The sequence below is a fragment of the Melopsittacus undulatus genome, chromosome Z (genome assembly GCF_012275295.1).
Source record: "Melopsittacus undulatus isolate bMelUnd1 chromosome Z, bMelUnd1.mat.Z, whole genome shotgun sequence".
In the NCBI taxonomy this organism is placed as follows: domain Eukaryota; kingdom Metazoa; phylum Chordata; class Aves; order Psittaciformes; family Psittaculidae; genus Melopsittacus; species Melopsittacus undulatus.
In genome coordinates, this window is record NC_047557.1 from 33,590,490 (window position 1) to 33,616,912 (window position 26,423).

General features: G+C 38.2%; 1 protein-coding gene across 1 annotated transcript in view; it reads right to left on the minus strand.

Annotated features, from left to right (window-relative positions):
* Positions 1-7,568: 7,568 nt before the first annotated feature.
* Positions 7,569-26,423, minus strand: part of LOC115947425 (nuclear factor 1 B-type-like) — a 35,398-nt gene continuing 16,543 nt past the window's right edge. Inside the window, exon 4 of the mRNA XM_031054200.1 lies at positions 7,569-7,840. Within this exon, the coding sequence (XP_030910060.1) occupies positions 7,569-7,840 (272 nt within the window). The remainder of the gene's footprint in view (positions 7,841-26,423) is intronic.

Sequence of the window (26,423 nt, forward strand, 5' to 3'; positions counted from 1 at the left end):
TCCATTCTGGCTGGGGTAACAGAATCTTTCCACTTCTTCCAACTTTATGTATACTCAAACATAGGAGTCACTTTTAGTCAAGTTACACAGCATAGTACGGCTGCTGGAAAAACATTATAGCAAAGCACCGAGGCTAGGATTTTCAAAAACACACAGGCATTTTGAAATACCTAGGTATCTCCTATTTGCCAACGCACACATTTCAAGGAGTTAATGAAATTAAAATTTCAATACTTGTGCAATATTATAAACAGAAATTAAAAAATCGAAATAAAGAAATTGAAAAATGCAAAGCTTTCACTGTAGACAGTAATGGCACTGAGAAAACATAGTTGTTCACTCCTTTGAAATAAAACTGATACACAGATTCTTATGACTTTACACTGTGTTGTGCCTATCACAGATTATCAATGTATTTGATCTAATCATATTCTGTATTTTTGTAGCTATTATTTCTGTTGATTGCATATTAATTTTTCTTTGCTAAAAAATAATATAGAGAACAGAGGAAAGTACCTGATTTTCAGAACTTACTGAAGAACAGCCAGTGAGTAGCAGTAACTTATCTGAAGCCCAACCTAATCTTAGGAGTGCAACAGAAAAACAGATGACTCCAACACAAATATTTCTGCAGCTGAACTAAGCACAGGCTACAGTTTTGCTGCAAAAAGTCATAGCCTCTACCCAGCATTACTCAATTGGCAGAAGTGTTTATTGTAGATCTGGCCCTTGCCTCATAAGAAGATATTTCAGGAAATGTTGGACTAAAAATCTTACGAGATCAAGCCAATACTTTCTTTCTCCAACTGGAGCAGAAACAGTGTAAAAATTGACTGACTTGTGGTATTTCAGCATTTCTGGTCCCAGATGGAAATATGCACTGGAAAATGATGCCAGAAAAAAAAATGTTGATGAAAATCCAGTTAACTATTTTGCCACCTCTAAAATACTTCTGATTCAAGGTTGGCTTTAACTAGCTATAGACTGTTACCACAAGCAGTATTCATTAACCCATTTGCTAATTTTTCATCTTAAAGCACATATAGTAGAACAAAGCCTTGTATCAGTGACTGCTTCTGGACCAGACAACTAAAATGCCACCAGCCTCTTGTTTAGAATTTTCCTATTTACATATAACTCATTCACACTTGTTGCCACTTTCATATTATTCTCATTGTCTATTTTCAGTTACTTTTCAAGCATCTTTCTCATGCTTGTGTGATTATTATTCTTTTCTCCATGTAGTTTCACATTTGGACAAGTTGGAAGACATAAAGGAACAAACATATGAACCAGTCCAAACTGCTCAATGTCAGTGATTTTTTGTTGTTGTTGTTATTATATGCCATCTCTCCTTGTACACACAATTTTTTTATCAGCAAAGGTTTTAGGTCTTGTGTGAAATATGTCAGAAACTGTTAAAAGAGAAAAGGATTACTGTGTCAGAGAAGTGTTTCCATTGATCATCAGCTCCATATGTTATTATTTGCACTGTTCAAATCTATTGCAGGGATGGTTACAGACATCTTGAATAAATATACAAAATATAATGGAAATAAGTTGGACTTCTACATGCAAAGGAACTTCTAAAAGTATGCTATTACTTGACTTTTGAAACATCTCTCTATTCTGGTTTCTTTTTTTAATTGTATTACACCCAAATCTAGCTATACAAATTTTAAAGGGGTATCGTTTCTAGCAGGTCAGAAAACTTCCTTGGACTTGCTGAAGGAACACAATGAAATACAATGCTGTGAGGAAAAAACATTAGACCACTGCAGCCTGGAGCTTCATTTCATTCATGAAATGAAAAACAAATGCTTGAATTTGCAAAGTCATTAACACTTTGCTATCTTGCAAAGCATGTAAGCCTACTGTGTACAATCTAGAAAAATCAAATCTAAATTGGTAGCAAGAACATCCTGGCAAATAAACTCTTGCTTTGAGCTCTCATGATTCTTACAATAATACTTACTGGAGAAGACTAACAAAGTTCACAAGTCAAATATATTAAATACCTAAGAGTGCATATTTGCATAGAATATATAGATGTACTTTAAGCTCTCCATCCCTTTAAAACTAGTATTAACTACATTTTAAATGGCAATGAGAGGTCAAATGGCTTGTACATCTTGCCATATACCAGGAAATTTCCAGTGTTAAGGAGATTATAGGTCAACCCATCATCTGCATGTACCATATCAGTCTGCAAAGGAACTGACAAACTATCATCGCAGGTAACAAGTATAGAGGCAAGAGTCATATAACGTCATATTTTATGAAGTACAGTCACTTGAGTCTTGTGACCTGTATTTAGTTTAACAAGCATCTATTCCTTTCAAGTCATTTATACAATACATACATATTATCCATTTATTTCTGCCAATCAAGGGATTTTCTTTCTCCGCAGAAAGACAATCAATGCATATACAGATTTGAAAGATAAGATAGAAGCTCCAAGTGTTTTAGTAGCTTATTATCAAAAATCATGCTCTGGCAACAAAAGCCCAGACCAGTGGCTTGAGATCAAGTTAAAAAAAATGGGATTACACAATTCAAGGGAGAGAGAATGAGGGAGAGAGAGATACATGTTCTAAAGAGCCTAGAATCACAGAGGGAGAAGAAATCCAGAGAGGGTAAAAGACAGATATGCTCCACTTTCAGTCCAATCTACTTGTCTTTTACATACAAATTTACCAGATTTCCAAGTGTTTTCTTACGGAAAAAAAAAAATGGGAAGACTGGTATTTGTAATCTTTTAATAAAGAAGAAAAATATTTCACAAAAAAACCCCACAAAACTATATTGAGAGGTGACAGGAAACAAAACAGCATTTTGTCTTAAATTTGCACAACCTAATTTATAGTAATAAAGCAGAACCTAAGAGTTCTGGTAAATGTCAGTGCAGTCATGTTCATTACATATGTTGATAGGTATGAAGCATAGTCTCTGTAGGCCCTTCAAAAATTGCACACAGCCGATTTAATGCAAACCAGAAGTCACTGACTGCTGGATGAACATTCAGTTTCATTCCCAAATGGATATTAAGACAAAGCAGGGGGAGGGGGCTTCTTCCTCGTTTATTTACAGTTACAGGGTGGGTCTTGAGGAATGAGTATGAGGCCAGTGAAGGATGGATCTGTTTTATGGGAAGACACCTCCCAGCCTTCCATTCTCCAGCCACAGCAGCAAATGCGCCTGGGTTGTGTGTAACCTCCTCCCCCACCTCGCATCTGGTTTGCCCAATCTCGTCTGGGACCGCTCCAATAACAACATCTGCTTGGCAGCTTTTCAAACCCATGGATAGTTATCTAACTGAGGCTTTTGTGCTGCACTGTTTATTCTATGTGAAGAAATGCCTCCTTAGTTGAAAGAGTACTTTAGAAAAGCTGTGCAGCTATTAACAAGTGAAGCACAAGGCTAATAACCCCCACCTGCTCATCAAATTAATTATGACATCTGAGTCATTATAACCCAGAAAGAACACGACTGCAGACTTGTCACATGTAGAAATAAACACACTCTGCATTCGGGGAGGGAAACATACAGCAAAGAGGTCCAGAATAAAAATATCTAGCCCTCCACCTTTCAGTTATTAAAAATGTGCATCATTAACTTCCCAAAGGCAGAAACTAAAGGAGAGAAGCTAGGAGTGGGTAAAAATTCCCTGTAGAACACATCTCTATACCTCTGTATGGGCTTTGTGAAGAAAAGGAGAAGAAAAACATATTAACACAGTGATCTTCACAGCAGGACTGTAAATCGGCATGCTCTTTTGTGAGAAATCCTGTTTCCATATGATTCCAGAACAACCTGATGTGAGAAGTGCACATATCAACTCTCCTTAATGCCAATTCTATTACTCCAAATGTAACATACATATCTTCAGCTAAAATAGGTTTTCAGACTGGAGCAAACTTAAAAAGGACTAAGTTAAGGAAAATACCACGGAAAAAAAAGTCTAAAGTCTATGCCAAATTCTCAGGCAAATGGCAAAAGGAATAAAAATTTCCAAATGTAAAATACCTGTAACACAGGTTCCACTAAGTTCACACCAGAAAGGATAAAGTATTGCAACACTCCATATTCAGATGTTGCCTACTAATCTGATCATAGAAGACATTGGGTTATTATGCCACAATTCATGCAGATGATGTTTTCTTCCAATCACAAGTATGAATTCAACTAAAAAGGTTAAATCATGCATTCATTTGTTACACTTCCAGAGTTCTCTGGGATTCATACACGAAAGTATGCATCTTCTGTCAACTGTAACAATTTTCTGTAAAGAATTACAACTTTTTCACTGTAAAAGACACAGCCCTTTGCACCTCACTGTGTACTTCACTCTCAAAAGTGATTCTTAAATTAAAAGTGCAGTTGATGGCTAATTCATTTTAAATAATTCCAAAACTTTCTTATTATCAAATTTAAGTGATAAGTAAACAAACCATTAATACATTCACATATTGTGTTTAGTGTATAAAAAATTAATTAGTGAATAAAAAATGTCAGGCACTAAATACATAAAGTTGGAAAAGTGTTTGTCTTGCGTTAGTTCCAACTCATTCCTTGTCAACAGCACTTCCTCCAGAACAGCACACAGAATAGCTTAGTAACTTCGCTGTTACCAGGAGTCCACCTTCAAGAAATGTCTCTACAAATACTTTTTTTTATCAGTTAGAGGAACTGAAAAGTAAGCCACAAAGCACAACCCAAAAAAAGTAGATGTGCTATTACTTGTTACAGGTCAGCTTCACCTACACCATTTCTCCCACTATTGCATATTTTTCACTATGTTAGCAGCAACCACCACCCTTTGCAAATAAAGACCTCCAGCATTATTTCTGCTGAAAAAAATGCTGCAGAATTAACTTTCAGACAAGACGATACTGGTTGTCTAACCTCTTCTTATTTTTTAGGTAATATCTATGCTAATTATTGAGAAAACCATGTTGCAACCTCATTTTACCTACCAGCTTTTATTTGTTTTTACTTCAATTATATATTTTTCCTATTCAAAAGATTTTTGTTGATTTATTTAACTTTTTCATTTAGCCCAAAGTTGAGAGACATAAAAAGAAAGTAAATGTTAAAAAGACAGTCCCAGCTTCACTTTTCCAAATAAGAAGACTGTAATGCATCCTAGAAAATAAATTACTATCACTTGAATGTGTCAGTGTTGCAGAACCTGAATAAAGCAGAAACAGGAAATGTATTAATCACACAGGCAGGCTGCTCTGCACAGATTTATATGCCTGGGAAGATTATTCTAATTCAGTCTTCTCAAAAGCTCTACTTTTTGAGAAATCCTTTTCACTGGGGACTTGATGTGTTGATATTGAAGCCTATGGCTTCCTTCACAGCAGGATTAGGTCTATAAACAGAAAAAAATGAGTGTGCTCCTCCCTGCTACACTCATACTCCCTGCCACACAACTGTTTGCACTGCTCTCCCTGCAACCTGTTCCTGCCTTGTTGCATCCACAAGCACATATTGCTCCTTCATATCACAAAAAAAAAAAAAGGCAGGAAAACTGTGAAGAAATAGTGAGGAAGAGCATGGTACATTCAGGATTCTTGCTGATTTTAGTCTAATGAGCTGCTCAATAAAAACGAAAAATTATACATGTACAATTTTTAATGACCGATATAGACATGAATAATTCAATTTGCAGGAATGTACTGCTTCTGTTTTTACTGTAACAACCCACAGAGTATATATTGCTGCAGGACATGTTGCCCTGAAGAAGCTTTTAAGCATAGCTGTGAAACACACTGAATCTGGCCTTGAGCTAATATATTTAAGGGTTTCTAACAGAAAAGGAAAGGAAAATTTGTTTGTAACTGGTACCCTGTTAACGGAACTTTCAACACTGTGCATAACAAAAGTTTGCGTGGTACCACCAAGTTACAAAATACCTATAAATCTGTATTTCATATGAGTGTTCTATTTTTCTTAAAATACCATCTCATCAGAAATTAAAGTAAGGAGAGGCACAGAATTCTTGAGTCCAAATTTAAAACCAGGCTATTGCTTGCAGATGGTAACATCAGAGTGGGAAGAGTTAATGCTAAACTGGTCAAAATATTTTTAAAGTTATTTTTTAATAACAAGTTCCCACAGTTATGGAATTCCTTTACTATAATGAATAATAAACATGTACTCCAGAAAAACACAGCTAGAGTCCACCCGCACACAAACACATACACGTTATGTATGCTAAAGTGCAAGAAGGGAACGGTATGCAAAAAAGTCAGAAACTGAATAGCAGTTCTACATGGAATCTTCTGACAGGTTTCTAGACTAAGAACATTGTCACTGAACCCTTAAAAATGCCAAAGGACATGCCAGAGAGAGCATGTCTTTCTCAAAATTATGCAGTTCCTAGATTTTTACAAAGCACACTGATTCTCATATCCACTTAATCTCTGCACACATCTCCACCCCTGCTTCCTTCCCAATGGTATGTGGTCTTGAAAGCACAAATGTTCAAGTTTCCTGGAGCTGAGCTAAAGAGGAAAAGTCCCACTCCCAAGAGGCAAAACTAAAGGCTCCCTGCACCCCTGAAGTTGTTAACTACAATACAACATAACGTGTCACTCCACCATAATTAGCAAGCGGGAAACAGCCCTTTTTTCACCTCCAATGGCATTAAAGAGATAAGCCAATGAATTCAAGATCATATCTGAAGGCACAAAGGTGTCTGATCAAAAAAGTTCTTACATGGACAAGTAATGACATTTTGTGCGACAAAGCAGGAAACGAAAAAAAATCAAAGCACACAAACCTGCTCAAAACCAGTTGCAGCTGTAGATACTGTTATCAACAATAGTATTAACATGCAACCAGGAGGGAAAAAAAAAGGAACACCCTAAAACAACCAAGAAAAAAAGTCCTGTGATTACATCTTCCTCTTTAGATTTTTATTGATAAATGTGGCCCACAGAATTCCTCCCAATTTTATAAACGCTCCCCTCCTCCTTTATATGGATACATTATTTCTAAAGTGACACTCTGGATATTTAAAATGGGTTAGTCTGAAAAAGTTTCATTCTCCAGCCTATTTGTGTGAACAATGCCAAGCAACTTTCTTTTCCTTTATCTGTCCATCCAGCCTTTGCCCCTGTGCTGTCATTCTGAAAGAACCAGAGACAGTTCTGCTACCATTTACTTCTATGCAGCCATTCATCATGAAACTTGTCGATAGGAGTTCCGATACCTTAGCTCTCCTACAGCAGTTTTGATTTTATAGAAAATGACTAAACGCTCTGCATACTCAGTTGTCATTTGGGGAATGGTGAGGGGGTGTGGGCTGTAAGACACGAGTTGAAGTAGCATGTAAAACAGGCCTGTTAATGGCTGAAGTACTCCAGCTACAGAGCAAATCATGCACAGAGGCAGTAGTTTTTTCTCACTGAGCTATCAATGTGCCTTAATGATTTTCTAAAAGAACTATATCGGAGAGGGGAACAGCTAACTGTTCAATTAACCATGTCTTATTCATTCTTGGGTTCCTCTGCAGAAATTATCAACCACTGCAGTAGTGCATTGCTATGAAATAGACACTAGTCCACCAGAAACCAGACTAAACCCTCAGTCTTCTCTTTTATGCCAGTGAGACCCTGCTCTTCAGCAGGGACTTCTGACAAAACTTTTATTCCTGACTTTAACTGTTCATCACAGTGGTAGCTCCTAGTCTCTTGGGGGCAGTTTTTACCATTTTCAGACTGATACTTGTCCATGCTCACATCATTAATTAGTGTTGTTGATGCTCCATCAACAACAGTGCTTGGAGGAAATGCTGCAGAAACCAATCCTGCCACAGCCCTCCTCTGAACTGCAGAAGGGCAGAGAAGGGGACATCAAGCACTAGCACAGAATAAAAAGTGAAAACTCCAAGTCTGGGTGGTTTGGGTTTTGTGGTTTGGGTTTGTTGGAGTTTTTTTGTTCATGTTTTCATATATTCTGCCTTTTGATACAGCACCCTTCACTGCCAAAGACAAGAGACACTGTAACAGCCATTCCACCACTGCTACATAAGGAGTGTCCAAACGTGTTGTCCTGCCTGTAACTACACTTTCTATTTCTGTTCTGAATCACACTCAATTACAGATTATACCAACAGGGTGTATGTTTCTGGTGCTGGGTGCCAAAATTATTTTTAAAAGCAATGTAGCTCACTGTCGTTAAGCCAAACCAAAACTCTGTTGGTGCCAAACGTGGCACTACTGCCAACAGCTGTCTACTGTTAGACTATACCACCCATTGTGGAATCATTCTTCCTCTCTGTCTATGCAATAAAGTGGCTGGACTCTGTTCTCCCAGAGTGACACATCAATGCTTTACTCAGAATTGCAAACTCATTTTTGGACTCAACAGAAGCCTTTCTTCCCCCAGTTTCTGCTCAGCTGACAATTCACTTAGAAGATTTTGAGCATAATTGAGACCACAAAACTACATGTACAAAACTGGACTTGCATTTTCACAATTAAGTACCCCAAAATAAAGATTTCATTATTTTACATGAGAGCACAACTCCATCTCTTCTGTTGGTCTACCAGTATGCCAAATTTTTCATTTTAATTTCATAGACTTCAAGAAAATTACTATTTTCCATCAGCCTAAATTCTGAAGGTAAAATTTAAAAAACTTGTGCTCAAATAGCAAGCCAAAACAGAACAGAGAACACTTAAAAACCAGGTGCCATAGCTTTTGGACTCACATATACTCCTAATCGGGATTTATTGACAGTTCCAAAACCACAACCTCTGAAACACTAGAGTAATTTCCTATTTTAGAAGCAAGTGGATACAGCAGTCTCCAAGACAGAACGATGCAATAACCACGAAGAACTACAGATTTTATGCTGATAACCATTGCTCAGCATTTTATCCAAGTCCTTCAAAATGTCTTACAAACATGATTAAGACTTACCACAACTGGGAGATAAGCAATCATATTAAGAGTTTTAGCCTAAGAGCTGAGCAGCTGAAGCATCTACTGATGTCCAAAGGAGTTTTCCTTTTGAACTCCACTCAGGCAGGAGTTAATGACAAGCTCACTAATGAACCTGAAGAACCTGACCCAAATTCCCAGAGAACTGTTTGCACAGAATCGAAGTTCCTGACCACTGACTAACAGCAATTAAAACAGGCAGTTTACACTCTGAATGAATGCGTGCAAAAGGAGAATGGATCTTTAAAGTATTTGTTAAATCTACATACAGGTCCAAAACCATGCATGTTTCATTTATTATCAATAATAAAAAAAAAATCTTGACTAAACTGGAAGAGGAAACCAAGAGACAATCTTTCATATAATTTTAATAAAAATCAATTTCTTTGATTTCAAGTCAGCAATATGCATAAATATTTTATTCATTATATTAGATGTATTTTTGTGATCCTGTAATGGTAGAATAGCATTAATTGTAACATTAATTTTCATGTTATTTTTCATGTGTTTCTGCAAATTTTTCATCTCAATTCAGCCAATGATAGTTACCCTCACAAAAGTCATGACTGAGTAACTTTTTTGTTATTAGGTGTTCAAGGAAAAAATGACTAAAATTTATTCTTGGCGCTGTCAACAAACTTTTAGAGTAAACAAGTTAGCTTTTGGCCTTCTTCTAAAAAATCCCCAAAATGGACAACATATAAACAGCTGAATTCTCTCTTCAACAGCTCATTCACATCATTTACACAGGGAAAATATGGTAGCTTCCAAGACGTGTTTCATTTAATGGTCTTTCTACACTAGGCAACCACTGCAGTATTCTCCAGAGTTAGCAATGCCATCATGCTACTAAACTCTGCCAGTGCAATAAATTGCCATGCACAAAGGCACTCAGCACAAGTTGAGAATGTTCACACCAAGAGCTGGTACAAAGTTTTTACTGGAGTGTAGACGAGAGTAGCTAAATTTGCAGCTGTGCTTATTTAACTTCCTTTAAACTGCCTTTTATACAGAGAGAAAACCCCAAACCAATTTCAAGGGTAATAAATACATCATACTACTGTCCTACAATTGCAATTTCTCTATTGTTTGGGGGAGGGGAGGGAGTGGAAGGAAGTGCGGACCAGAAGAATGACAGCATTCAGTTTTGGAGCCTACAACTACAACATGAAAGTAGGCAAATGCGAAGTTTTATGTCAAAAGTTTTGAAATTAACAATTAGGTCCTGTAATACTAAACCACAGCTTCCCACACAGATGCCAAGTACCTGTTTACCTACATTAATACAGATTTCACTCACACCTCCATGATTTAAGCTCACCCAAAACCTCAGCTGAAGCAACTGCTGACACATCCTCCTTACACCTCCTTACACGTAGAGCTATGTTTGAAAACCATGTTCAAAGCAGTGAATGTAACTGTTACAGACTTTGTTCCATATCAAGTCTTTGAGAAATTCCTTGTAGAATAGATTTCAGATGCTTTACATATCTGATACATACATAGCTTCATGCAGTGGTTTTGAAGGAAGCATGAAGGAAGAAGAAGAGTGTCTCACTTCCTTATTACCTGTTAAAGGAAGGCTTAAAGCCCCATGGTGTATGCAATGATGGAGTCTTCTTTTAACAGGAAAGAACATCCTGTAATGCTGGGTGCACTGTCTGTAAGTGTCAAGGTGGTGGCTAGAGGGTCAGCCCCAGCGTAAGAGTGCTGGACACAGACAGCTTCACCTAGCTCCAGCAGACCCACTGCAGGGCACAGCTGAGACCCTCAGCAAAGATGGTAGTGCCTCTAGGAAAATATATTTAAGCAATGGCAAAACAGTGAAGAATGAGGGGTAGAAGTGTGAGAAATAGTCCTGCAAACACCAAGTTCACAGAACGGTATGGATGAGATGCTCCAGGACTACAGTAGAGCAGGTATTTTCCTGCAGCCTGTGGAGAGGACCACACCAGAGCAATCTCTACACTGTAGCCCATGGAGGTCTCTACACTGGAAGAGGTACATATTTCCCAGAGGACTGCACTCTGTGATGAAGATCCACACTGGACCAGGGAAAAAGGAGGAAAGAGTGGCCAAGAGGAGCTGTTACGTACTGACTGCAACCCCAGTTTCCCATTCCCCTGTGCCACTAGGGCTGGCTGTAGAGGAAGGTGGAGGAGTCAGGCACAAATAAGTGAAGTTAAGCCTGGATAGAAGGGAGAGGTGGGGGGAAGGTGTTTAGGGTTTTTTTCTTCATTTCTCGCCATCCAAACCTATTTTAACTGGCAATAAATTAGATTTTTCTCCCCATACTGGGTCTGTTCTACCTACGAGGGTAATCTGTAAGTAACCTCCCTAACTTTATCTCAGCACCGCAGGCCTCTGGCCCTATTCCCTGTCCTTTTGAGGAGGAAGAGTGAAAGAGCAGACTGGTGGGCATCTGGCAGCTAGCCAAGATCAACCTACCACACTGGGAGAAGACAAAAACAGGCTTTGTCTTTTTCTTGTTAATACAGAATACGTTGTACTTCCCTGTCTGCCTTAGTAGTAACTGTCCAGACTAAAAGCTAGAAGCTCAGCCTATGGCATAAGTTGTCTTTCATCACTTCTATCTTCCAGCACATTCTTTGCTCATCAGTAAAAACATTTCAATGAAAACTGTCAGGTAACAAAACTTCCACACTTAAAGTTTTGAGATCTAAGAAAATTGACATTTTTCTCATTTTTTATATGATGTTTATTATTGTTCTGCTGAGATGTGGATGTAAGTATGAAACACAGTACAGATGCATCTGTCTCACTTTTGTGTACAATAAGTTTGCAATCAAAAAATATATTTGTTCACAAAACAATTTGTTCAACAATACCCCCTTGGAATAAAAGCACCTCTTCTAAAGCATTTTTTTTCACTCCTAAAACACTTGTGCTCAGAAGAGTAATTTATGCTGGAATAACTACTACAGAATAAACTGCTTAGGATTTTGTATATTTACATCTATTTTGTATATAGCAAAGAAGCATGAGAGAAACAAGATTTCTCTTTTAAAACTAAAGGACAAACTCAAGCCCGTTCAAAAAATGAAATGGCTGATTACTTCTGTGCTCTGTGTCATTGCACTGTATTTCAAAATGTTAGAACATTACATCTGTTTTCTAACTTTAATATTTTAACCAAATCAGTTTCCACACTAGCTTCATTCCCTGACCACCTAAACACTTCTGCTAGCATGAAATCAGTAAAGTAGTGAGATAAACCTCTAGTGCCAGGGCAAGAGGAGGTTGCTATGGGAAGCTAGGTGGAGGGGACAACTGGGGAAGGGCCCCTTTTGCAGCAGCTATCCATGCAGTCATCTCAGCTTTTTCATGGAGTTGCACCCTTAAATTTATTTGAATATTTTAAACATTTCACTGTGAAATAAAATGGATGTGCCAGAGCCTAAGGGGATTAACATAAGGAACAATGGTTACTATGGGAGGAAAAAAAACCCTAATTTCTTGACTGTGGATTTTATTCTATGGAGCAGTTTGTACTCTGCTTTTGAGGTCTCTAAGCATTAGCCAATCCCCTATTTTAAAAATTCAACAGTGAGGGAGTAAAGAAATATTAGAAAACAAAGAACCTGGACAGAAAGCAATTCTGACTAACAAGCAAGCTTTCGTCACCAGACCATTTCACGTACACTGTCTCTGTGAATTTTGTTAGTGGAAACACCACCATTCCTTGCGCACACACACATATCCACCAGAAAAAAAAAAAAAAACAAAACAGAAAAGAAAAAAAGACAAAAATAAAAAACCTCATCACACATCTATAGCTCCTGGTAAATCAGCAGAGATACACAATCATCATATCCCTGTTCAAACGTAACACACATAGTTTTCTGGCAGAATTCATGCTGAACTCCTCCAGACACTCACCACGCGCACCCAGGCAAACAGTATAGAATTTTTGAATCAGTAAGTCATTTGGAAGAATCTCCAGAAGTGTGCCGAGGCATGCTTCTGGTGCTGCGCCAAATTATGTGCTTCTGTTTGTGGCTTTCAAATATGGATTAGGCAGATGCATGAGCATGTACTGTTTGGCAAGTAGTGACAATAGCCTACTCTGAATTCAGCAATTCAAGCTTTACTTGAGATTTACTAGGTGACAGAAAAAATTAATATTCTTTTATATATTGTTTGGGTTCTCTCTTTATATCCTTTTACCATCTTCCGGCTCACTTGCAAAAGACAAGAAGTCCTTGCAATTCCAGAATGTCCTCTTTAGCTAATTCTAGTGCAGGAATTTCAAATAGAAGGTTCAAGTGTCAAGTGAATTTAAAATGGAGCTCACATTTGTACTTACTGTTATTCTAAGACACCTAAAAAAATCCAGAAGTCTCACAGTGGAAAACTCTAATACCTCAGTTTTTGGCCACAGCTCCACTTGGAAATTAATTAAAGGTACAATTATTTAGAATGTCTAAGTCTTGTGCTAGGACTGTGCCATAGGCAAATACAGACTTTTGCACAACACATACCATGGGTTCACAGGCTTATTATAATCAACATCCACAAAGCCCTTCCTCCTCTTACTTGCTACCACAAGGTTGGATAGCATACCTAGGGCAGTACTTCTTGATTCTCTACACTTCAGAGACTGAAACATAGGATTTTCAAACAAAGTTTTATTCTAGATTCTGCAATCATTATATGGTTCTGCAAATATCAGACTTTAATCTCCACTTTAATCTGAATTTACCAGGAATAAAAACACGAGTGTTATTGTCTTCTAAAAATCACATATAAAATGTCACACAAGGTCAATCCATTTACAGTCTGTCACTTTCCTCATTTTTATAGGTGAAAATAATAGTTGAGGTACACATGGAAAAATGTACAGAAACCAGGAGACTTTAAAAAAAGATAGAAAGGAGTAGATACTGACAGTGGCTTATTGTTAATTGAGTCCCATGTGTGAAAGCTACAGAAAGATTAGTTTATACAGCTGCTGCTATTTGTCAAAACATTGCTAACAAGGTACACATGTTAAATCTGAGTGTCTCATTTCAGTCCCTAAAAAAGAATGACCACGCTAAATTTTCTGACAAATATTGAGAAAAAGTACAGTTATTTCAATGACATAATTCAACTATTTCAGATTATTCTTTATATTTTATTACGAGAATAGGCATTTTCAAACAATTTTCCATTAGATAAGAACTGAGTGTTTGGAGACTACAGAGAGAGGAACAGCTGGAAACTGAAGGTTAAAACCTTGTAAATTCTCCTGTTTCTCCAAACATACATTTTCAAGGATTGCTTTGAAACAGAAAAGGTAATGCTGCAATCATTGCCAGTAGAAACTAGGACTTTTAACTAAAAAGCATCCAAAATGTGCTCTGAAATAATGTTTGTAAATTAACATTCAATTAAACAAGAAAGCTCTACAACTATGAAACACAGAGCGAAGTAGTCTAGAGCAAGCCCGTCCCTCCATGCATACTGCAAACAGGCAACCAGGTCATGCAAAGAAGGAAGATAATTAGCTGAAGCCACTTCTGATGCTGCTGCTCTAGGTCATGTTACAAGGGTGGGCTACATTGCTAAGTGGCAGCTGGGAACTTCAAAGACAGCCTGCTACAAGACACAAGCTGCATCTGAAAAGCAACACCATCACCCGCCCCTGACACATGGCCTGCCTCTTGAGCTGGAAAGCAGCTATTTGAGAGGTCAATGCTGTCCACTCCCATATTCACGTTGCTATTACGAGTATGGGTGTATTTACATGGCATTTTTTAGGCAGCCGTACGCAAGCCTTGACTGTGCCATGAGCCAGCTGGCCAGAACCAGGTGCCTTGCAGTTGCTGCAACATGTTTTGCTGGCTCAGATCATAGAAAAAGTTTGCTACGTCTGCTTACAAAAAGCAGTATAAATATGTCCTAATGTTGCTCCAATTTTCTTTACATAACTACTGTCTAATCCACTGTAGCACAAAGTGCTTCCCTGGAAGGTGAGCTTAGACTTCTTTGTCTAAGGATTAGGTTCTGACAAAAATGCCCAGCTACAGCACACTTTACATTAGCACTCAGAAACATCCTTAAAAATGGAATTTGAGCTTTGGCTCCTAAAACTCAATGCTATAGTACCATACAAGACTAATGGAAAAGGGAATCACTGGTGGAATCTTAGAGGACCAACAGGAAGCATACTGATCCATGTGGGCAGAAAATCAAGTCCTAACTTTCGACAGTTTAGAATGCAGCTTGGCTGATTTGAATGGGCACAGGAACCAGACACTGGATGTTAAGAGTTTCCTTTTCAATTTGCCACAGACTTTTTTTTGTTTGGCCTGAGGAGAGTTGCTTAATACCTTAATTGAAAAACTTATATATTCTACATACCTCCTGCTGCCTGTCCTATACACGTAAACCTGCCCTGTGTGTCTGCACTATTTTCCCATAGTTGGCTGAACTTTTTTCATAGTATAAATTATAGAAGATTTTCATCTTTTCATCCGTTGGAGGGTTGTTCAGGAAATTGAGTATTTCTTCTGTTGAATTCAAGTCTGCCTCAGTAAGAAAATAATATTTAAATAATTGCATGGTTATGTCAAAGGTAAAAAAAAAAATGAACCACAACAAATAAGCTCTATTCCACATACTCAAAGAACATGCAGATTTAACTGCCAAATAACAAAAAATAATTATACCTGTTCACGCATCACACAACTGAGCTCAATTCCTAATGTTAAGGCTTCCATCACTGCAGAAAACCTGTTGTTGGATATTAGTCTCAATTATAGTCATTTCAACCTTGCAGGCAGCTGCCTTATTTAAACGTGTTTAACAAACGTTATCAAGTAAGCCAGGTAGAGAATAGTGGCTATGACACTTGAAAGCTGAATTTTGACATACGTGCTATAAACTTGCTTCTGTACTTGCACCACTAGAGGTAAAAACTGCACCAGTTCCACACAGTACAAATGCCAGGTTACTGAAGAAAGTTATTATCTATAGTTTAAAGTTTTGCTGAGTCAGAAAGAAGAAGTAGTAAATAAATACAAGAAGTCACAAAACACAGAACTTTAGTGCTCTTTTTATGTGGTCACAGAAACACAACAGACAGTGGTAAATCCCCCAAAACCAAGTCTAAGTAACAATTATCATGAAACCAAAAGAATGTACAGCAATGATTTTACACTACAAGTCTTATTGGATGTACTGCATTAACGTCATACTTTGCTCTCCTAGCTTGCTGCTAAGCTATGAACATGAACATGCGTGTAATTATCGTTGTTGGCTTCTGTTAACCATGCAGAGATAAACTGCTATTAGTGAACATACACACTATAAATAATCATGTTTTGACAATATAGGCAAAGGAGTAAAAAAAACAAACCTGAAACACCAAAAGGAAAGCCAATCACAGCAATAATATAGATTATGCCAAAAAGTGCATAGAGGTCACTAATGTCTTACACTAATCTGCTGCAGGCCAGAAGTTCATTTCATTCTCATGAACGAATGCATTCACATTATAAAGAGAGGCTCTTCAAAATCTGGACTTGCTTAGATGCCTCAAATTTCTCACTTTTCAACAAATGTGTGAGGATATTACCTGCCATGCATGTTCAAATATTTACTTTGTGTAGCAAAAAAAAAAGGTGTCTTCAACTCATAAAGTCTGTAAAACACTTTGATACCATTATCTGGATTAAAGCTGTGTCAGAATCATACTTTTGTGGTTTCCAAGAAGAACATCTTAAGTGCTCTGTTAGAAATATACTCTTGATTTGTGTAATTTTTTTTTACTTCTTTTACAGCGAGTTTGAATTGCCTGCAAAAGAACTGTCCACGCTAACCAAACACTTTTTATCAACAAACACTATGCTAATAATCACCATTTCTTACACGCCACCATATGCTTTTGGAATTGAATGCTTAATTTAAAAAGGCTATTAAACACACTGTAATTCAATATAATTCCATGGATGAACACTAAAGATTGAAAAACCCTCTTTTGGATATTTTCACTTCTGAAATCTATGCATGTGTGCATGTTGCCAGTCAAAACACAAAAACTCATAGCTGTGTCTGAAGAGTTTTGAAATTAAAAAATAGAGAATCTGATACTGCCATTTAAAAAAGACAATTTATTAGTACAATTAAAATGAATGATTGATATAAAGTGAATTTACAGAAACATGTGCTGTGGTCCTAGAATTTCTTAGGGTCAGAGCCTTTTAGAAATTATCCTATTTGCATCAGTAGCAATGACAGCCTCAAAAGAAAAGCACCAGCTACCTAACTCTCAAAGACTACCAGGCATTCTCAGCACAACCCACTAAAGTGAATTCATCCTTGAAGTTTATACTTGTTTTCGTTTGTTTTTTTCAAACAAGTAAATTTTATTGAAAAACTATTTAATTTCTGTCTTAGTAAGGTTAAAAGCATAACCATTTTTATCTACAGTGCCTTTTGCTATCTGTTTAGGTGTATTAAGCTTTTAAGCTATACAGATTAAGAAATCTAACTCTTCACTATGACTAACAGAAACCTGTTTTTCTAAAATCAAACTTTATCTGCTTCCAGGGTCTCCACTATTGACATGTATTTTAGCAACTATTCTGGGAAAAAGTTAAAAATCCAAGCATTTACAAGCATGAGAGCAGTATTTCTCTACTGACTTGAGATTTTAATGCCAGAAGCAAGATACACGAATGCAATAGTTGTTGTAAAGAATGTGACATAGAACATCTTTTTATGCTCAGAAAAAAATAATTTCTTATTCATACAGAAGACCTGTAGAATGTATGTTCAGAATACATTATCACAAACAAATGGACCTGATCAGTTTAATGATCTGTTTTATCTAGCAATAAGAAAGTGCTGAGAATCACAGCTTGAAAGTTGGAATGCAGCGGTAGCATGCCCAAGTACTGCTTTAGCACAGAGACTCCATACTAAGTGTTTGAAATACCACCATAAACCTCAATCTCAACAGGGATGAGGATCTCACTGTGCTTGGTGCTAAACTAAGGCATCAAAGAACACCAATCTCAAAAACCTGCATTCCTTCTCCTCTCAGACACTGTCTTTCAAATATGTGTAAAAGCATTACTAGAAGCAGCAAGATTAAGTAGTATGTTTATATACATAACTGTTGTTTCAGTTATGTAGCCAAGAGAGAGAATTTTATTTTAAGATGAAAATAATGCAAAACTTCTTTTGCATTCCAAAGGTGCTCACCTTCAGCAAGAGCCCTGTAACACTGCAGAATAACACGACATCCTGTTATCTTAATGACTTAGTGAAGTATATTAGTTCTGATGAAGAAGAACATTACATACAAGAACATCTTGTATCTCATTTCCTGAGATGCAAGACAGCAGTACAGAAATCTATAGAGAATGGGACAAGGAATCACTTGTTACAAGTAGTCTTCTGGAACAGAGAAAAAAACACAAAAAAACAATGAACTGTTCATCAGAACTAATTAGTTTTCTTCCTATTTAAAACCAGTTTCATCTTCTTCCCATGCTGCCACAATCTGTTGTAATGTTATATTTGCAAATCCTGGCAAGGATTGTTCTAAGATATCAAAATAAAAATCCCAAACAAAAACAACAGAAAAGAGTCAGTAAAATTTAAAACTACTACAAATGTTTGTCACAATGTTTGGATTAATCTAGCAGAAATAAAAGACAAATTCAGACCTTAGAGAACTGGAAGTATTCTCTGGGGTTTCAGGGAGGGGAGGAGGATGAACATTTGAGCAAACTAACCTTATACACTTCATATTTTGAGAATACTTATTCTGTCCTGGGTTCAGCTGTAGCAGTTAAGGGCTGGGCTTAAACCACAACAAGTTAAAAAAAAAAAAAAAAAAAAAACAAAAAACAACTTTGGTGCCTGAATTAACTAACTGCTCCTAGAAAATTAATATGACAATATCCCAATACAGAAAATTAGCACAAGAGTTCTCTTGATATGTTTCTTCTGTATAAATAATCTTCAGAGAGATTCTGCATGCCCTTTTTTCCCAAATATTTTGTACTAATGTATATGAAAATAGATGTGTAAATTGCTTTGCCTTCAGTTCCAAGACCTGCTCCCTGGAGGTTTACATTTGGAAATTTCAGTTGGTAATCCTCTACATTCTGCTTTTTTTAAGCATAGTACAGTTGATTTAAATTGCACATTTACCATAGGTCTTATATTCCACAGAGCTCCATGAACATCTAGAAAATACATACTAAAAATTATTGCCCACTTCACAAAAGCAGTTACTTCTGAGCAAAAAGAAAGGGTTAAAATCTCAGTTTATGTCATTAAGAATATAATTCGCAATGACTTCACACCTAGACGTAACAGAAAATGCAGACCTATGATAGGGAAGGTGGAACTGGGGTAACTACAGTGTGGAGATACAGGTGACATAGAAGAAAACCAATAGGAAAGCATTTGTTCCCCTAGTGAAAAGTCTGCTTCATTATGACTTGCACATGTGAGGAAACTTGAGTTATACTAAGCAGAAAAGACACTGAGAAGAAAAGATGCTATAACGTTACAGCTCGTGAATAAAAGGACCATCTTTGAACATGTTACATTCTCAACCTGAACTGCACAGAGGCTTTATTTATATTCTAGCTTTTGCATATGAGCCAAAATACAACACCAACACCACACCACAAGCCTAGTCTGTTAGGCTTTGAGTATTACTTTATTAATTTCGGGGTGGTAAAAGAATAATCATCTGAAATATTCAAAATTATCAGGAAAAGTTTCAAGAATGTACTACAGCCTAGAGAAATATCATGCCTCTGTCCACCAACCCTGCAGCTGCTGACAGCAAGCTAGCACTGTCAGCATGTTTGCTGTCTTACTCTTTTTTTCCATTGGTCTGATGACATGAGTAGCAGAGACTTATTGCCCATTATATGGCTTATGAAAATCCCAGATCACTGTGTCCACCATGTTTAGACTGACTGTAAAGTGGAAGGAATCCAAAATGCAGGGAGATGCTAGAACTGTTGCACATGCACTGCATCACTGACGTAGACTCCCATCACTTTTGGACTTCAGGGAGGTCTTTCCCCTGCCCCATAAAGGGCCCAACTGAGCTGCCAAGCTCCTTCTGTTATATTTTCTAAAGCTGTTTTATTATAACATCTGTGCTGCAAGGGACAGTGAGTAACATCTTGTTTCTATCTTTAGCTGCACAGCCCAAGGCATACAGGAAACATGAAATCTCCAGGCTACGCATCAAATGAGCCCAGCACTCTGATTCCATACACTCCTGCGTGTCAAGAAACCAGGACCACAGGAACAGGGAGTCATGCAGGGTAAGGCAGCAGCCTGTTGTTACACACCAGACCTCCAAGTAGAAGTCACAAAAGATACTCGGCTCCAGCTCCAGCAAGTGCTACCACAGCTATGCAGGTGTTCTCTGTTCCTAGAGGGGAGCAAAGGAAGTGAATCCTATTCTTCCCAACATGACTACCATCTGCTTTTGCTCAGATTTCTTTCTTCCTTACAGTCTTACCAATTGACCATCCACCATTCCACAGTGAATGCCAAGTGAAGTCTTTGAATGTACTACTTTAGTGAATTTAGCGAAAACCAAAACTTTGCCTAGACTTGAACTGCAAGACCCAAAATGCCTTAAAACTTCATTAAAGACATTTCTTACTCAGTTTCCAAAAACTCCTAAAAAATGCAAGACATAGGCAGTCATTAATCTATGTGCCAGAAGCTTCTTTCACTATTTAAGCACTTCTCAGTATTTGTAGTCTGGCACACAAACTTTATGCAGCGCAGGTGAAGAACAACAGCAACTGCACACTGCTACATATAGCATTTTCTCTCAAGTAAATAAAAATATGTGGGACCAGAGGAGAGACACAGTATATGCAGAGAGTTGCTTTTAATAATAATCCACTTTATAGCAACAACAGCGTTACTTTTTTGCTGTTTTCTTTTAGCCCAGATAAAATGTTTCCTCAGAGTTTTTTTAACAGTCATGAGATTATCACAGTTGGTGCAACAGATGTTGGTCTCTAGGAAGAATGGCCTGATCCTATGAAACCTGCTTTCTCATGTGCAGACCCTTTGAAATCAGTGGGATTTATGTAAATAGGGATTTGCAGGATTAGGTCTACAGTCCAGAGAGTCTACAGTACTTCAGTACTTCAGTACTTCATACGTATTCTAGTTTTGTTGCCTGGGAACCCAGTACACGAAAATAGCTCCCGAAGAAGTTAAACATCCTTTACAGAAGTGGTACGAATCTGAACACAGTCCTTGCCACATAAATTCAGCATTATGACTTTACACTACTGTAAAACAACCCCTCCTGAGTCAAATGAGGTTCAAAGACATCAGACCTGATCTGTTATTAGTAGAAAATACAAGAATGCCCCTTGCATTTACAAAACTGGGGAAAAAAAAACCAAAAAACAAACAAATCTCCTTTATTTTTTTATTTCCTAAATGGAGCACAGTATTGGATATGCATATTGTCCTCTCCCAATATTAAAACCCAGAGCCGCAACCATTTTGCATACCATAACTTTGGGTCACCATGGAGACAGAAGAGAGACTATTCAAAAGTCATTAGACTAGTCAAACAAAAGTCAACAAAACTAATGCTGTTGGCAATTGAGATGGTGTCCTCCACTATCCCCTCCTCACAGCCACCCTTGGGCACACTCCACTGCATCCCCTAGCACACTCTACAGTTCACAGTCACTCACACTCCACTCCTCCCTAACACCACATGCATATTTTTCTTTCACCTCAGTCCAGGTTCTGGCTGGAGCAAAGTTACTGCTCCAGTTTCCACTGGCCAGGAGGGGGACACAGCCCACAGCCACCAAGAAAACTGTGACAGACTCCAAAAATGCTGATGAGCCACAGCTGCCTCTGTGGAGATACTTAGTCTGGAAAGCTGGGAAATGCTGGCACTTTACTTATCACCTGTGATGTCCAGAGTTGCAGTTACTCTGCTGCCAAGGTGTCTGCCATCTAGACAACGAGACATATGCAAGCATGGCACTGGTGAAGCCACACAGTGTTCAGTTTTTGGGTGCCTCAGTACAAGAAAGATGTTGAAGTGGGTCCAGAAAAGAGCAACAAAGCTGATGAAGGGTCTGGAGTACAAGTCAGATGAGGAACAGCTGAGGGTACTGTGGCTGTTTAGTCTGGAGAAAAGGCTTAGGGGGTATCTTATCACTCTGCAACTACCTGAAAGAATTAACTGTCACTAATCACTGCTTCCCAAAGTACAACTCAACTATTACTATTTGGTGGTCATACCTACGTGTTCTAACATTGTTCTTTTATAGAGTCTCTTCTTAATTGTGTCTGTTATTCTCAGACACAGGGTGTCTATCAATGGCAAGGGAAGTGTCATGAGCACAGGGAGTACAAAATGTCTCGTTATACCATAATATGGAATTTAAGAATAAGTCTATAATAAGTATAGCCCTCTCTGCAGGTTCCTTACCAGATGGAATAGGAAGTTCTGTTAATGCTCACCCTACTGGGCAACACATCATCAAGCTCAAGTTACCATTAACATGGCTTGAATTCTGACAAGGTCAAACTGGCTGGACTATATTTAAAAACACTTCTATCTTACTGCAATAGGATAATGTGTTCTAAGGCTATATACTGCGGGAGCATAAGACTCTTCTGCTGATTTAACCTAGTCTCAGAAGCTAATGCTCTGCCATGCTTCAAGTTAATTACTGCCAAACAATGCAGGAGAACAGCACAGGACTCCAGCACAGCACCACAGAATTAGTATACCCTTCTGATCAAAGAAAACTAGGGAGGCTCTGCCTAGGAAAGCATTCACAAAACCTGCAAAAGTCTGAGACAATGTTCAGGTAATTTTAATTGCTCATTATTTGTGAAGCCAAAAGCTCAGAATTGGAGTAAATTTGACTATTGCTTTAACATCACTGGACCCTGAAGTAACAAAAGTACATAAAGAGATAACTTGAACCACCTCTCTGCTAGACAGCAGATGCTTCCTAAACCTGACCTTGATAAAAAGAACTTGTTGCTCTCTCCCAGTCTATACTACCCTCATCAGCAGGAAACTGCTGGTTTATTTTAACACAGTCGTAACTGGTGAAATGTTAAGCCTTTCCTTCTCCTATCTACAAAGAAGTTAGGACAAGAAATCTTGAAATCTAGAAAGTTTCTGGCTACCTTCAAATAATCCACACTTTTTTTTTCATGTGCAGCACACCTGAAACTAGACAGCATTGGACACCATTACCCTCCAAGTCCTTTCAGCTGGACACAGTTCGGGGTCCTTCTAATGACTGTTGCTATTTCATTCTAATATTTGGTTCAAACTACTGAATGATCAATATCATTATTTGCCTCTGCAATGATCCTAGTCCTAAATCTGAAATACATCTTCAAACGTACATGCTTCACATCACACAAATGCTGAAGGACAAACAACAGATTAATTGCTGGCCCTAATGCTGTGTTTGTGAGTGCTAAGAAGTCATTCCAAATGTTCCAAAAAGGATTAATGCAGTATAACAAGTCTATTTAATTACTGAAAGACCAGTGATCCTCATTTTACTATAAGCAGCTTTTCCTCTATTTGGAGGCTGTAAATAGAACAGAAATCATTACAGGACAACTATCATTCTCATCCTGAAATATTTAAGTTACAGCAGAGATATAGTGAAAAAAATATGTGGAAGGCCAAGGACGACTATATGTACACACTGCATTTGTGTATGACAATGCAAGATTAGATACATGTTTTAAAACATACCAGCACTTCTCACTGTAGTCAAAATGCAGAAAAAAAATCCTATGCACTGTGTAAAAATGTGGTATCTGTTGAATTAAAAACAAAAAAAAAACAAAAAAAAACCACCAACAATTAAGCCAGACAAAGTAATTACACATAGCTTTTTAAAAGAATATCCCTCATAAATAAATAAAACCAAAAGTCCATGACTACAACATAATGGTGATGACTGAACTTCAGGCATAGACTGAACTATGAATGCATATATGGTAAAATCACAACATTATATAGATTACTTTAAGTTACGTGTCTGAATCTAGACAGCTTCATCAATTTTCCAATTCTCCTTTCGCACAAGCTGGTTATTCTTTAACTGAAAGATAAACAATAGAATAACTTTTATGTTAACCCTTGGTTAGCTGTAGACTGCACTGTTTCATTGTCACCTGGGGAAACTGCATGGACAGACTTCTCATTTTTGTAAAGTAATGTCACTTCCCACTCTTGAGAAGTAAACATAGTAATTTTGTGGGTGTTGATGTTATAGCTGGCTCACTACCAACCCTAAATTATCATCATAAAGGAAGGGATGAGGAAAGTAATGACTTAAAGAGTAAAATTAAATGGCACACTGGGTCCAAAAACCACAAGTAACTAATGAAGCATTTAGGAGAGTTTCGATACAACTAGCAGGGGGTTCAGGCAAAGGTAGGCCCTCCAATACAAGACCCAGGACTAATGCCTTATAAATCAGGTCTCCCTTGCAGCTGCCTTACAAACCAGACCTGCCCAAGTCTGCGAGATGAAACAGAATGACCAACATATTCCAAACACAAGCACACTGTTACATTAGCTTGGGTTTCATCTTGCACTCAGTCCAAACTCCTGACCATCCATCTTTCTCCCATGCTGTTGTGTTCTGGTTTGAGCAACTGTGCCACCCTAAAAACCATAGGCTGAGAGCAGAGCAAGGGATGGGGAACCAGACTGAGCTCAAAGACCATCCCCTTCAGGCACTGCAGGTGCCTCCTCCACGGTGAGCCAGCTGGATGAGCATATATATAACTGTCCATGATGATTGTTTCTTTCATCTGTCTAAAATATTTTTCCCCTTCACTGTCACAGGGCAAGAAAACCCAGCTCTCTGAGCAGACAAAAGGCCCTGCACGGCAGTGTCATCCTCGGGGGGCCGGTCCTGCCCCTGGCTTCTGCAGACTGAAGCAGGGGTGACCTGAGTGCTCCCACCACAGACCTGGTGTCCTGTGGTGTGCTGACTGCTGCTGCACAGTTCCTCTCTGACGCCGTCTCTCACAGAGCCGCACCACCGCAGGGCTTCTGGTGGAGGAATGCTTTGTGCTGGCCCTCCCTGCTTGGGCAAGTTTCTTTTGTCCAGGCATGAGAAAACCCAGTAAGACATTTCCTCACAGAGCAGAGCCCACTTGGGGGCTGGGCACCGGCACATGGATTTTGCTTGCAATGAAATACAGGTAGGGTTATAACTTTTCAGCTAGTACGTATCTCAGTATTTTGCAAACCTCGCTGATGTGAGTGGGGACGGGAAACACAAGAAACTAACCAACCTGACTGCCGTCACCTGGGGGCTGCAGTAGGGCTGGGGACCAGGACAAGGATTTTAAAGTCCTTACATCTAAACATTGAGTCATACTTTACATTATCATCACAGTGACAGCATTCAAGCTTCTTGCGTCAGCATTCCCACCCTCTTCCTTCAAAGGATCTATATAACTGCAATTAAAAATCACACCTAGATTGTGGAGTTTCATACTGAAAGGTTTGGTGGTTTGTAACAGCACATGCACACTGCATGCACATATACAATCTGGTATATTTTTTTTTCTTAAAAAAATAGAACAAGTCCACAGAGAAATCAGGTGGACTGTAGAAATACAAACCTGATGATAGGCTGCAAAATCAGTGTATACTGTTGTGAAGGAAAATATGTTTTAAATTAAGTCAATTTGATCGACTATGATCGACTACTCATGTGAGCAAGGTTTTCAGGCTAAAGCCTTACATTACGGACATATCAATGATCTGTTGACCACTGGATTAGAAATTCACTTCATTTATAACATTACCAGTACTAGCATATGAGCTTTCTTAACCCAGCAAGGCTGTATCATGCCATCAGTTTTAAGCAGATCCAGTCACTGATTTCAAAAGGCATGACTTCCTAAAGCCGCAGCACAATGCAGCAGATGATTAGGCATAATACCCACCTCAAAAAACTAAACTGTCCTAACAGTCAAATTGTAGGTAATTACAGGATGCACAAAGCCTACAGCAAGAAGCTCACATTAGCATCAGGGACACTGACAGTAGGCAGCCTGTCACGATGTGGGGCCAATGTGTTCCCCCTTCACCAAAAGTAATCCTTAAGGACAAGTATTTTTCCCTAAAATCAAAGCATTCCACATAAAGAAGAAAAAAAAAGGCAGAAGACAAATCTGCCCCTCCATTTCACATCAAGAAATTATTTTGATTGCTCATTTCTTGAAAATCTAAGTGCTGTGCATACACATTACATTTTCATCACAAAATATGTTCAAAACAAAGCCTTCTACCCAGCACATTCCACTCAAACAATGCTCACAGTGAAACAGGGTTAAGAGTGAAGGCATTTGCCCTTGAGAAGTGTAGCAAACCTGTGTGCCCCAACAGAAGAAAAACACACTGCAGCCTGAGAGAGGACAGA